Below are 14,724 nucleotides of genomic sequence, written 5' to 3'. Positions count from 1 at the left end.
CTTAAGGAGCCAGGCGGTGTGGAGACTGTGCCCGAGTGACGTTAGTGTCGATAAAGTTTGCATAAATACGGTTGAAAGTGAATCAGGACAAACAGCGGGAGGTGCGCTATGTCACACCTCTGCAGCTGACTGGCCAGGACACGGCCTGTGTCAGGGTGGTGCCAAGTTCTCCACATACCAAACTGGCCTCCACTCTGGAGAGGGCTTCAGATAGAAAGCTGCAGCACACTGGCTACAGTCACCAGGGGAATGAAAGGAGGACCATCGTTACTGAATCAAGCCCCGGCTTATAATTACAATTCAATGTGCTGTTTCACATCTATGGTTCCATGGATTCAACTGTGCTATAGTCCAGAAATGTGTCATCATCCTTTGATTGATTGGTCATTCATTTTAAAAAAGGTATATTAATAGTGTATATAGTCTAAAGTTTGTCATTGTGCATGCACAATTTAAAATATTAATGTTGCATGTTTCATGGTCTGGGCCATAGCAGATGCAGTTAAGCCATTTGATAGGCATAGAGAGTTGCTTTATGAGTATAGATCTATTTATCCATCCGTCCAGTGACCTCCCTGACGAGTGTCATGGTTGCACTACTATGACTAAAGTTTGTTCGGCTGTTACACTGACCTCATCTCCAGGTAGCCCCCTGCCATCCAAATGTAAGTATTATTATATAAGTATTATTATATAAGTATTATTGATCCAGACAATAATGGATGAGCCTTTTCTAAGCTTGTCCAGGTATAAACAGGACCGTTTTCATGGCCATTAGGCTTCAAATTGTATGAGCAGAATCTAAGTACGCTCTGGAGCCTGACCTCACGTTGATGTTCTACTAAAGCGTGGAAGCTAAGTGGGACAGCTCTTTGAGCTGTACTGCCTAAAATACTACCCAGATATTCCCAGGGCAGATTCTATGTCCCTCTATGCCGCCTCGTTTTAATTGGATTGTATTAGAATCATTACTTGATTATATGTCATATCTGAACACGGACAATATTGCCACAACTGACTTAGACATCATTAGAGCTTATTTTCCTGTTTTTCAAAGGAACAAGTACATTTGTTCCTTTTTATGTGATTGTTTGTCTTTCTCCCCAATGAATATTGCTCATTAATTTGTTAATTTGCTGCATAACTGGACTTGCAAAGTGCACCTATCACAATGTTTAGAACAAAGCATGTAATAATGTTAGAAGAGCACTCAGGAGGGCGGGTCAGTGGTTTCTGTAGGGTCAGCTCTGCAGTCATTTGTAATCAATCTCTATTAAATAATGTTGATGACTTGCAGCATTTGAACACAGCTATACAGCCTAGATTTCTACAGTGAGTATAAACCTATATCTTTCTCTTCTCCAAACTCCCTCTCAACCTGTATGACTTTTTTCATTGCAACTCCATTTGACCGTGACCCCAATAAGAGTCCCCCCCCCCCCCCTCTAGGGCTGTCAGTCCAGGCTGCTGACTCCTTCTACTGCTGACATTTTAAGACAGTTTGAATGGAAGAGTCCATCTCAAATGTACAATGGATTTCTGAAACATTATCATGATGAACTTCAAACATAATGCTTCCTGTGAGAGCATCTTCCTATTCTGACTACCTACTCTTACTTGCCTCTTATTGATTGTGCGATCAATGTTATGCCCCTACACAGATTGACATGTCGACCGTTACTAAACTCAAGGTAACACCCACGTTTGTCTCACTGTCCTGTGTGTTAGCGTGTCTCTTTGAGTTGGTATAGGACAGGTGATTGGAGTGTAGGGCAGTGATGGTGTTGTTTTGCTGAGTAAAGGACTGGGAGAGAAGTGGAGGAGGAGCAGGGTTACTGCGCGCAGAGAGGCGCATGGGCTGGGCTACTTCTTGGCTTGCTCTTTTGTACGGCGTAGTCACTGCAGGTGCAATGCGTCTGTCTGTGCTGCGGAGTGGATGAGCCTTCGTTTCTTCAATCACTAATGGACCTTTAAGGAGTGTACTACAGATGTACACATTGCTGCAGATTATGACTTCATCACAGATGTAGCCTTCTGATCAACCAAGACCCAAGAAAACCTCAGGATCCACACTGGAAATATCTGATGTGTGTATGATTTGGTTTTGCACTGTTTCTGATTTTCATCCTGTCAAACTACCAACACAGGTCTTTCTGTATGAAAATGCCCTTTTCTATTTCATTTGACCGTCATGAGGATTTGGTAAGTGACTGGTGATCTGCGTTGTGCATGCGTTCGTCTGTGTTGACCTTCTTTCCTACTGAGCCAGGACAATCCGGACCTTTTAGTGAATAACTCCAGAAACAAATGGATTTTATCTTTTATTGGTGTGATATTCTTTGCATGAAAATGAAAATATGATCTTACCTCAAAGTAGAATACACTAAGCTATCATGTATTTTATAATCGTACGATGTTTGTCGCTTCAGAAAATGAGATTCCTGCTAGTTATCGGTCTAATAGGAAATATGAACAGTTTGTTTGCTAGGATGACTGATGTCATTAGTGGTTTTATAACCTTAATGTAGATTCTATTTGTATAAACTGAACATCAAGTATGGGGTTAACACTAGCAGTTGGTAGTTAAAGGCTACACATTTTGCTGACTAACTACAGTTGCTTCAAATTTCCGATTTATTTTATTGTGTACTTGTACATCACATATAAGTTCCTAAAATTCTTTATATGTGACTACTTTCCCCTGTAAGTGTTTTTCTGTCTGGCCATGCTGCGAAGCAAATGGAATGACAGTTGTTCAGGAGACTGCGTGTTTTATCTCTGTCCTCCAGTAGGGAAATGGACTGGCCTGGTCTCATGAGACGCTCCCATTTCCTGCAGAATCCTCCCAGTGTGGCGTCGGTAGGACCCCTATTCATAACACACGGTTCCCCATAGTAACTGGGCGTTGCTAAGTGAATGACTTCATCCACTCTCATTTAAGGAAGGTCACCTCAATGTATGAACCTACTGGAAACCTGCTGTATTCTCAGAGACGGGGTCTGATGTCAGGGCTAGCCTTGCTTTATGTAACAACACCCAGGATACTGAATACATTCTGTACTCGGCAAACAAGCTTCATCTATTTATGAAGTGGAATGACTGGAGTTAAGCTTTAACATGGATTCAGGGTTAACCTTTTGAATTCCTCTCTCCTCAGGGTGTTTTGAGTCAGAGCAGCAGGTTGTTATACATTAAGCATTTAGATTTTTGTTTTAACCAGGAGAGGTATATAGATCTTGTAAAAGGCTTTTTATGAATACTCTGGGTAATTCCTGTTGTATGTAGGCAGTCTAACAACAGGCAGCTGTTGTTGAGGCTGTGCGGTAGCTAAGCTAGCCGGGCCATCCTTTATGCTGCATTGCTGCTCTGAGGAGAACATTTGAGTTTGAGGAATTTATTGATTTCTATTCCAGTTGCTCAGGTTTCTTGACCTTTTGTTTCAGCTACTGCTTTTGTTGCCAAGTTAGCTCAGGGAGTACTAATATCAGTGCATGTAGAAGACAGGATACTGCTCCTAATGGACACCCAGAGAGAGGCGGTAATAGTGGCTGTTTCTCTGCCCATGAAGTGGACTTTGAAATGGTGATGACTTTGAAAGTCGCATGCTGCTGGCGTAGTTCCAAGTTCCCTCCCAGCATTACATTTTAGTTATGCCGGAACAGGAGGTAGAAAAGGAATTAGGGTTGTATAACTACAACCGTCAGTGGTACAGAAGCCAGTCGTACTGTCGGCTGATAGCGCTGTGTGTGGGTGTTACCCAGAGAGAGCAGCAAAAAACAATCCCCCGCAGAGCAGCAGGGGGCTGAAGAGAGGGAAAGCTGTTATCTACTGATTCAAGATGGGAGGAAGTGCTATCAGGAGTTGCAGGGCTGTATTTGGTGGTGTCACAGATCTGTAAGGCCACGCTTGTACTCTGACTCCACAGCTGGTGTGTCGGCTACGAGCATGACTTAAAGCTCAACGTGTAGTTTGGTGCCGTATTCTCCAAAACGCAAACAAAACAGACCGAAAACACAACTCCTCAATGCCATGGAGGAATTGTAATTAGCTGCAAACTCATATCTCATCTTCATGGACTATATTATTGCCTTTTATACAAGTTCTGTAAAGAAACCAGCCTAATATTTGGAATATCAAATGTATTCTAATGAAACAAAGGTTTCCTAAAAAAAATTCCAAGATCTCCTGCTTCTAATGCATTTTAAAAAGAATTGTCCGTTATTGTTTTTAATCACATCTGAAAAGGCCTGCTGGTTACAATATGTCGGAGGTGCACGATGTAGCGCCGCAACTGCTTGCAGAGCCTTTGTGCTTGATGCACAACATGTGCTGACATCACTACACCAGGCATAAACCCAGCTTTATACTGAACCAAACACCTATTTGACCCTCTTACCCCTCAGTTAATAAGGTACCTCCTAAAAGACTAGTCCTCTTCACAAGGAGGGACAAACATTACTTTATGTCATGTCACTTTGTTTGTGAAGGTTCTGGTTTGAACAGGCCGTGTAATGTGCCGTTACACAAATTGAGACTAATGTAGTGTTCAGTACTTGTGTGGCCCAGTACTGTCCAAGCTCAGTGCAACCTTTCCTGGGAGGAAAGGCAATCTGCAATCTGCCATCCAGTTCACAGTGTTCTTTGAAAGCTGTTCAACTGGGTTGCTACAACATACAGATCCTTGTGTCATCACAGTTTGGGTGGGCACTAATTGATTATTGGCACTGGTTAAGGGCAGGTTGCAGGTGGACTAATACAAGTTGGCAGTGTGGCATTGACATTTGGCTTTGTAAATGTCAGCCTCTTTTATATCAAACATGCGTGATATTTGTCTGACCACCACTGTGTCATCAGTCCTCTTCTAAGTGCTGCTGACCTTTTCTCTTTTCAAAAGTCCTCATGTCTAGTGTCCTAACTATGAACTCAGTTCTGAATGTTTTCCAGATTCCATTTTAATTTGAGCGCATTCTGTCACTAGAAAGAGTGTCTAATCATGTGGAAAAATAGAAGTTCAACAATTCAATAAGAAGAATATTGAAAATGAAATGAATATCAATTAATATGTTGTGACACAACATTACACAATTCTTTTAATCAAACAAAGTGCTTCAGTCGAGTTTTTCTCAGTGTTTTCAGCATCACGCTGCATGTCTTGTTTCAGCCAGCTGGTAAATGGGTCTTTGTGTAGGAGGTGAGATCCTATAAGGGTGTGTAACTTTGAGATGTTACAGTTAGAGGAAGAACCCTTGTGCTGACATCACGGTGCACAATGAGTCTGGCTTCTCTCAGTGGAATCCCTGAGAAGCTTTAAGCTCTCTGTGAACTGGGACAGGCTAGGATGTGGGGGAGGGGTGCTGGCTAACATTCTGGACCGTCACTTTTTCAGGGTGTGTGTGCGCGTGTGTGTGCGCGTGCGCGTGCACGCTAATGGTGCCTCTGCCTCTGGTTAAAAAGCTGCTGACTGCACTAATCCATGCATTGAGTGTCTGCATGGACCAGGAGACTGTCTCACATCTATCCACGCTCTTTGTCACACAATCTGCTACATCAACAAAAACCCCACATTGATCTACATTAGGCCCGACTCACTCCACACACGGCCCCCCCTAACCCTGCACTCAGCTTTTGTGCTCGGGGTTTGTTTGACCTGGGTTTGGTTAGACAGATCGATGTCTCTCTTTTTCCCTCTTTGTGTCCGTCTGTTGATGGGTGGAGTCTGGCACAGAAACAAAGAATTACTTCTCAACTACGCAGTGGTATTTTAAAATGTCTAGCTGGTGCAAATGCAATCTGGTAAAACCACCAACAGTCACACTGTGATTATTTTCACTGATAATTGGTTTTATTTTGAATTTTCTGAATGGTTTTCATTGCAGCTCTTCACAATGTGCCTCCCGTTTCCCATGGTAGAAATGAAGCTTGTATGAAGGCCTGTTCCAGATCACGTCTTGTTTCAACAAGGTTGCTAGCTAGTGTTCAGTTTGAGGCTACACTGTCCGTGGGTCAGAGGCACAGTGGACACAGAAGCCAACTGCAGCGATTCCATTGTGTATTGAAGCCTAGCACTGTCCCATGCATGTGGAATTTCCGGCTCCCCACCCCCGGTTGGTATTTGGCTCTTTCAGCTGCTGGTTGCTCAGCTTGAGACTGGATGGGTTTTTGTCTTGGCAAAGAGTCTGTCCTTTTATATCCTGCCTCATAGTTCCAAGTTATTCCTCAAATGAGTTTGCTACTTGCATAAAAATGTATTAAAAAAAACTTCGTAAAAATATGTTTTGTTTTTTGTAAATATTTGTAAAACATCGATGCTTAGACCTGGCGGGGGGTCAACTTAGGCCGGCTGATTGTTTATATGGTCCTGTCTGTGCACATTCTGTGACATAATAACCGCTTGTGACAATCTTTCTTATGTATAGATTATAGACCTACATTTAGGATTGTGTGGGGGGATCACCGATAGCTGGAAACACACTGTCTATTTTAAGCCATTTCTCTGCTCTGCACTTTGTATGTCAATGTGTGTGTGTGTGTGTGTGTTAGTCTCTCAAAACTGGCCAAAAATTACTTTCCTTCTTGGAAAAACAGGTTTGAATATATATTATTTAATAATATTTCTGCGCATTGCGTCCATGATAAGTATCCTCGCTGGCTGTGGGTGTCATTTCCAGTGAATATCACAATATAAATGTGTGTTTTCTGTTTAAAAAAAAGTACAAACTTACTTATGATTCATATCATGGTGTGTTTCCAGAAAATGGACACCGCAGGGGCTAAAGTGCTGGAGACAGCCGAAGACATCCAGGAGCGCCGGCAGCAGGTGCTGGACCGTTACCGGCGTTTCAAGGAGCTGTCCATTACGCGGCGGACGAAGCTGGAGGACTCTTACCGTTTTCAGTTCTTCCGCCGCGATGCTGACGAGTTGGAGAAGTGGATCCAGGAGAAGCTGCAGATCGCCTCTGATGAGAACTACAAGGACCCCTCCAACCTGCAGGTTTTCAGGCTGTTTTTTTTTGTGTACAGTGTGTGTGTATATATATATATATATATATATATAAAAAATCATTGTGTCCCCTATTTTCATAAGAATATACATACACATAGTATATTTCAGATTTGTATACATCTCGTGTGTCTTCTTGTAAACAGGGTAAGCTGCAGAAACATCAGGCCTTTGAAGCTGAAGTTCAGGCCAACGCTGGGGCTATTATCAAACTGGACGAGACTGGAAACCTTATGATCAGCGAGGGACACTTCTCCTCTGAGACCATTCGAGTAAGGCACCCAATGATGTTTGTGGTCACCCTAATATGCATAGTCATATTTACTGAATACCCTGCTCCATCTGAATCAGTCCTACACGCCTTACCGGACACAACAAAGACCCATAGTTACAAGTGTCAATATGGGAGAATATATACAAGTAGGTGTTGAGCTGCTGTGGACCGTGTGTCATGTGACTCTTGAGTGCTGTGAACATTTTTCCAGAGCTGGCTCTTCGTTGAAATCTGTCCCTTCTCGTGATTCTGTTGCTAGGAAATGGACTAACTATTTTATTTATTTAAGTAATGTCTCACAAAGGAATGGTGCTAGTGGATGTCTTTTTGTTCCAGGTGGTATCTTTAAACTGATGAACTAGCAAATACCTTTAGAACTCCAGGACTCACTTTTCTATTTTAGATACATACTAATTCATTATAGAGGGAAAACTATAATGATATCATGTCTTGAGTGAAGATGTTTACTCACTAGTGTTTTGCCCTTTTTACTTATTTTCATATTTCCTTCTCCCTTCCTCTCCACTGTGCACTAACGTTAAAAATATCCTTCCCTCTTGTACACTAGACTCGTCTGGAGGAGCTGCATCGCCTATGGGACCTTCTGCTGCTGAGGACCAAGGAGAAGGGCATGCGTCTCCTGCAGGCCCAGAAACTGGTCCAGTACCTGCGAGAGTGTGAAGATGCCCTGGACTGGATAAGTGACAAGGTCAGATTTGTATTTAAACAACATGGCTTATGTGCAAAAATAGTGCTTCTGGAGTGAATGAACATGTCATATATTTCTGTGTTTTGGGGCATTGTTAGGAAGTCTTTTTTTTCTGTTTTCTTCTAGCCTTTGGCAGAATAAAGTAAATGCTATTTTTCAGTTTGCTCTTTTGTTGCTCTAATAAAAGTTAACAAAAAACATAAAGACAACATAGCTGTCCTCATTTAAAGGTAATTGTGATTGGAGTTGAAAGCTAAATAGATGGCCTGAGACTAATGGTACCAATTCATTTGAATGGGGAATGAAAACCAGAGGGAAACTTTTGATTCACCAGTAACTAATAAAGAAAACTAAACAACTAGAAATAAACTCTTGACAGCTACAACAAGCTGTAGCTGTAAGTGCACAAATAATCTTAAAGTTGACTGAATTGTGAGCTCATTCAGTTCAATTGAAATAGCTTTTAGACTTAAATGTAATATTTGGCTCAATGTTTTTCATCTACGTCCATGTGTAGGAGGCCATGGCCTCCTCTGAGGAGCTGGGTCAGGACCTGGAGCATGTGGAGCTTCTGCAGAAGAAGTTTGAGGAGTTCCAGACTGACCTGGCTGCCCACGAGGAACGTGTGAATGAGGTGAACCAGCTGGCAACCAAGCTGATCCAGGAAGCCCATCCTGAGGCTGAGCTCATAGTTCGCAAGCAGGACGAGGTCAACGCGGCCTGGCAGCGCCTGAAGGGCCTCGCCCAGCAGAGGCAGGGCAAGCTGTTTGGGGCTGCTGAGGTGCAGCGCTTCAACAGGTAAACGACATGTCACAGCCTGTACTCACTCAATTTATGTTTCGGTTCAGATATGGACACTTATCCATCTTTCTTTGTTGATTTTCACAGAAATGTTATTAAGACAATGTAAATACAAACTTGTGTGTTTGATTCCAACAACAGGGATGTGGATGAGACTATCAGTTGGATCAAGGAGAAGGAGCAGCTGATGGCCTCTGATGACTTTGGTCGTGACCTGGCCAGTGTGCAGGCCCTGCTTCGCAAACACGAGGGGCTGGAGAGAGACCTGGCTGCCCTGGAAGATAAGGCAAGAAGATGCTTTACCGAATATCAACATGCATACAGCACAGGAACCTGGTATAAACCTTTTATTGTCTCTCCTTTTCTATTCTCTTTCCAGGTCAACACACTGGGTGGTGATGTAGAGCGCCTACAGCAGACTCATCCACAAAATGCCTCACAAATCCATCTGAAGAAAGACGAGCTTGTCACCAACTGGGAACAGATTCGCACTCTGGCCGCTGAGCGCCACACCCGTCTGAACGACTCCTACCGGTAACAGAGCAGACATGGATTGGTTATAAACTGTCAATGTCGGGGTTTATATGGTCATGAAAAACCTGAAAAAGTCGTGGACTGAAAAATAAATAAACCCTTAAAGTTTTGGAAAAGTCATGGTAATTTGCGTCTGAGAAAAATCTATAATGTTTAAACAATACTTTGATGTTTGTGCAGATCAGTTCTGTCACTTTATATTGCATTGTTCTCTGTATGGAGTAACGTCAAACTCCAACCTTTTATTCTTACTCTTCGTATTTACACAGAGGTTTCAGAGAATGTATATATCTACAAAGATGTCTATATGGCTGCTGTTAAAGATGAAAATACATCTGAGGGATAACACTCTTGATTAGATGAATCTGTGTCACAGTCTTTATAATTTGAGGTCCAGTATTTGTTCTGATCTGGCATCCAAAAGGTTTATTATCTTGTTACATTTGTTTGTTTGTTTTTTAAGAAGATTGAATAAAGTATTCAAATATTGATTTATTTAATATATTTGATAGTCGGTACCAAATAGCAAACTTTCTAATATTTATTTCAGGTAAATTCTCTGTTGTAATAATCAGGAATTTAAAAAGTAATCTGCGCTATATAATCAGAACTCATCACTCCTGCCCTCTTGTGATCTGTTTTTAGGCTGCAGCGTTTCACTGCTGACTTCAGGGATCTGACCAGCTGGGTGACGGAGATGAAAGCCCTGATCAATGCTGACGAACTGGCCAATGACGTGGCTGGAGCCGAGGCTCTGCTGGACCGCCACCAGGAGCATAAGGTAAAGTCTCTCAGGTCCGAGGATCTTGGAATTCGACCCCCATTTTAGCTTTGCCCTTTTAAAAGCTGAATACGGATTAAAATACAACATTTCTTTCAAATGTAAAAAGCAGCAATGTAAGGTTGTCTTTTGTGTGTCCCAGGGAGAGATTGATGCTCATGAAGACAGCTTTAGAGCCACTGATGAAGCTGGCCAGGCCCTACTCAATACAGGACACTACGCTTCTGAAGAGGTTAAGGAAAAGGTAGGACTATGACATAATCCAGACTGTACTCTCATTCTTTTGTGTGGTATTATACTTCTCTATACCAGCACACCACCATGTACCATGTGTTACCAGTTCACATGTTTAGACTGATGTGTTGTGTTGTGTGTAGCTGGGCATCCTCGCTGAGGAGAAGGAGTCTCTGCTGGAGCTGTGGGAGGTTCGCAGGCAGCAGTATGAGCAGTGCATGGACCTGCAGCTCTTCTACAGAGATACAGAGCAAGTTGACAACTGGATGAGCAAACAAGAGGTAACCTGGCACAACGACTGACACCAAAACTAGAGTTGGGTCGATTTCGGGTTTTGCTGGTCCTATCCACTGTACGAGTTGACACTAGTTTGATTTTTATGCAGCCTGAACGGGCATATGTTGATCGGCCTACATCAGCAACCTATGCCGATGGTGTCACGATCATTTTCTGGTTTCAGTAGAGCTGGGAGGGAGGAGGAGGGTCCTGGTGCACGTTGTGTTTGTTTATTAGAAAGTTCATGTGTTTCTTTGTTAGCCCCATTGTTAGCAACAACTTTGGACCAGGCTCTCTTAGGGTAGTCAAGTGCAACACCTGTAGTAACATTCGCTCTACCGATTCAGTTTTGAGGCTAAATATCAAACTGGTCTGAACGTTTTTACACCGGCCCAACTCTAACCAAAACCTTTCTTCGGGATAGAGTTGCACTAGTGAGTATTGTCTAGTAGTTGATGTGATGAACCACTATTTAATGTTTTATCTGCATTATTTAGGCTTTCCTCCTGAATGAAGACCTTGGTGACTCCCTGGACAGTGTCGAGGCACTGCTGAAGAAACACGAGGACTTTGAGAAGTCCCTCAGTGCCCAGGAAGAGAAGATCACTGTAAGCTGCTCCAGTCAGCCCACTTGTCCACACATTCTATTACTGAAATACTGTTGCTACTCCATGGAAGTTGTACAATCCTTGGCAGGTTTTACATGAAATAGGATATATTTTGAATTTCTTTGTCTTGTACATCTCCAGGCCCTGGATGAGTTTGCTACCAAACTAATCCAAAACAACCACTATGCCAAAGAGGACGTGGCCACCCGCAGAGATGCTGTAAGTACCACTGTCAGCTCCCTCAACATTCCCTTGAATCAAATCACCTCAAATATGAGCACTAAATGCTTAAGCAGCTGGCAGGATTCTGTCATCATCACTCAATGCAAACTCAAAAGCAACATGTCTTCTCTTCCTTTTCACGTTTATAGCTGCTCAGCCGGCGCAACGCCCTGCATGAGCGTGCTCAGTCTCGTCGTGCTGCCTTGGAGGACTCTTTCCACCTGCAGCAGTTCTTTAGGGACTCTGATGAGCTCAAGAGCTGGATCAACGAGAAGATGAAGACGGCCACAGATGAGGCATACAAGGTAGTTCATCAAAGAGTTGGAGATCTTGTTCTCCTCCATTTTTTAAATATTTTTGCACATCCCCACGTTATCCTCACTGTTTCTGAAGTTTCCTTTTTCCAACCGTCCTTCTGCTCTCTTGACAACAGGACCCCTCCAACCTGCAGGGCAAGGTGCAGAAACACCAGGCGTTTGAAGCGGAGCTGTCAGCTAATCAGAGCCGCATTGATGCCCTGCAGAAGTCTGGCCAGGAGCTGCTGGATGGAAAGCATTATGCCTCTACTGAGACGGCTGGCCGCATGGAGGAAGTCAGCTCCCAGTGGAAAAAACTGCTGGAGGCCACTGAGCTTAAAGGTACTGGTTGTAGGAAAGCTCTGAAACAGATCTGAAGTAAATGGAGGTGCTTCAGTATATGAATAGATTTGATTTCATCCAAGTACAAATTTAATATTGTCAAATGAGACATTTTACAATCAAATATGGCAGTACTATTGTATGTCAGTGTAGGAAGGACAGTACTTTAGTTATTCAGGGTTTGTCAGTGAGATGTCTTTTTCATGAGAGACCTGAGGACAAGAAACATTCATTGTCAAACAACAGATATGAAACCAGACATCAGCGTCAATGAAGCAAGTACTATCAATAAATACAACTACAAGAGTCCTACAAACATAATAAAAAAGGAAGTAATGAAATGATTTAGCTTAAGGGCAGTTCCTTCCATTTGAAAGGTGCAGATATACTGAATGTTACCTTTTAGGTGTGGCACTTGACTCAGCAGCTACTCCCGAGTTGAGCATGTGACTGGGAGAGCCCATGAATGATAGTGTAGCAACTCCAATCTAGCTAGAGCAAGGAATCTGTTTGGAAGCAGTGTTGAATGTGAAGTTGTATATCTGAGCAGTTCTCCAGAAAGCTGTTGTCTGTTCTGAACGGGCATGTTTTCAATGGGTGCTGCACTAGTAAACTCTAATATAATGAGAAGAAGCAGCAGAGAGTAAAGTGGCACCAAAATCAGCAGGTCAACATAAAGGTCGCCTGTTTTTCGGCTCTCCTCTTTCTTCGGCTTTAAATCCAAAATGTTGCCGTAGTTTTAGTTTTCTTTAAAACTCTGCTGTGTCTCATCATGCCAAAAACACATGAACTGTCATATTACTTATTACTAATGCAACACAAGTTAGATTTATTTCTGTGACCCCGTCAACATCACCGGTCTGTCTGCTGTATGACTCTGGTACAGAGCTTCCACTTATATTCATTTACTGAATGGAGCTTGAACGCACCATAATGTAAATGAATATTGGGCGAAAGTACACTATAACGTTATCATGATGTGTTCAGATGTAATCTTGTAAAATGTAGTTTTGGTGATGAACTTGACTAAATCCAGATGTTTTCACAGCAACATCAACTAGATATTAGAGAGAAGATTCTGAGCTGTTTCACTTCCTAACACTAGCGCTACGCCACCTATTATACATGACTAAAAGACTTTTCCAATCAATAAAAATACAATCTTTTTCTGATTTCCTAATATTTTGAATTGTGTATTTTTTAGTGCTGGGCAAGTTAACGCGTTATTATCGTGTAACGTTTCAAATAAAGTCACACACTGAGCACAGCTAGTGCAATACATAGAACTGCTCCTGTGTAAAGGAATACTGCAGTTAAAAAGCACCGTTTGTGTTTAAAGTGTTTACAAACCAAATGTTATTGCACTTTTTTTCATATAGCAGTACTTTTAAAATAAAAGTGCGCAATACACTACTTTTGAATTCATTATTGAACTTTGCCATAACAATGCGATTAATTGCAAAAAAATCATGCGATTTAAAAATGTTAATAGTTGCCCAGCACTAGTATTTTTATGACTTAGTTGATGATAAGAAATATTTGAGTTCATTAACTATAGGCCTATTAGACATATTCTGGTTAATAACCATGAAACCGTGATATTTCCTCTGAATTGTGGTATAAAATGTTTCTATCATCATGACATCTCTGCATGCAGCACCCCATCACTGATGGTATGACGGCTCTTGATGAGTTTTGATTGTGAATTTGATTTCTTCCCTTTTTCTTCAGGCATCAAGCTCCGTGAGGCCAACCAGCAGCAGCAGTTCAACAGGAACGTAGAGGACATCGAGCTGTGGCTGTATGAGGTTGAGGGCCACCTGGCTTCAGACGACTATGGGAAAGACCTGACTAGTGTCCAGAACCTGCAGAAGAAACATGCACTGCTGGAGGCCGACGTGGCTGCTCACCAGGTACCTGATGTTAGGCTGACATTATGAAGGCATCCCTGATACTAACTGACACTAGTTGGTTCACAGTAATTAAATAGCTAATGTATAAATTATTCTCTCCCAGGATCGCATCGATGGCATAACAATCCAGGCTCGCCAGTTCCAAGAGGCGGGACACTTTGATGCTGACAACATCCGCAAGAAGCAGGAGGCTTTAGTGGGGCGTTATGAAGCTCTGCGGGAGCCCATGGCTGCACGCAAACAGAAACTGTCCGACTCTCTGCGGCTCCAGCAGCTGTTCAGAGACGTGGAGGACGAGGAGACTTGGATCCGTGAGAAAGAGCCCATTGCTGCCTCTACTAACAGAGGTAAAACTCGTTAGCTATTTTTACTTGTATTATAAAATGGTCACTTTACAGAGATAAGCAGTGAACTTGGAGGATGCTTCAGTTTCAGTTGAAGCACCACCCTCAGGTATTTCAGATTAGTGAAGTTTTACAAAACGTCATTCTTGATGTTTTCCTCAGGCAAAGACCTGATTGGTGTCCAAAACCTGCTGAAGAAGCACCAGGCGCTGCAGGCTGAGATCACCGGTCATGAGCCTCGCATTAAGGCTGTTACCCAGAAAGGAGAAGCTATGGTGGAGGAAGGTATTCAATTAAAACAAGCCTTGTTTGGTATCTCCTACAAGTTGATGGTGACCTTAAGCAAGTGAAGTATTGTCCCAACATTCAAAGTGCTGATCATTCATCTGG

At 42.5% G+C, this 14,724-nt stretch overlaps 1 protein-coding gene across 5 annotated transcripts in view; it reads left to right on the top strand.

The window, feature by feature from the left end:
• Nucleotides 1–14,724, top strand: part of sptan1 (spectrin alpha, non-erythrocytic 1) — a 35,957-nt gene that overhangs the window by 957 nt on the left and 20,276 nt on the right. For all 5 annotated transcript variants that reach the window (XM_079179052.1, XM_079179049.1, XM_079179051.1 and 2 more), the window contains exons 2-17: nucleotides 6,752–6,991; nucleotides 7,147–7,272; nucleotides 7,843–7,983; nucleotides 8,501–8,781; nucleotides 8,926–9,070; nucleotides 9,164–9,318; nucleotides 9,964–10,099; nucleotides 10,242–10,343; nucleotides 10,477–10,614; nucleotides 11,107–11,217; nucleotides 11,359–11,436; nucleotides 11,589–11,744; nucleotides 11,873–12,077; nucleotides 13,809–13,990; nucleotides 14,094–14,337; nucleotides 14,497–14,619. In XM_079179052.1, coding sequence (XP_079035178.1) covers nucleotides 6,755–6,991; nucleotides 7,147–7,272; nucleotides 7,843–7,983; nucleotides 8,501–8,781; nucleotides 8,926–9,070; nucleotides 9,164–9,318; nucleotides 9,964–10,099; nucleotides 10,242–10,343; nucleotides 10,477–10,614; nucleotides 11,107–11,217; nucleotides 11,359–11,436; nucleotides 11,589–11,744; nucleotides 11,873–12,077; nucleotides 13,809–13,990; nucleotides 14,094–14,337; nucleotides 14,497–14,619 — 2,560 coding nt within the window. In that variant the 5' untranslated portion in view covers nucleotides 6,752–6,754. The remainder of the gene's footprint in view (nucleotides 1–6,751; nucleotides 6,992–7,146; nucleotides 7,273–7,842; nucleotides 7,984–8,500; nucleotides 8,782–8,925; nucleotides 9,071–9,163; nucleotides 9,319–9,963; nucleotides 10,100–10,241; nucleotides 10,344–10,476; nucleotides 10,615–11,106; nucleotides 11,218–11,358; nucleotides 11,437–11,588; nucleotides 11,745–11,872; nucleotides 12,078–13,808; nucleotides 13,991–14,093; nucleotides 14,338–14,496; nucleotides 14,620–14,724) is intronic.

This window comes from Pholis gunnellus, assembly GCF_910591455.1.
Source record: "Pholis gunnellus genome assembly, chromosome: 18".
NCBI lineage: Eukaryota > Metazoa > Chordata > Actinopteri > Perciformes > Pholidae > Pholis > Pholis gunnellus.
This window is presented reverse-complemented; position numbering and strand designations above follow the sequence as displayed.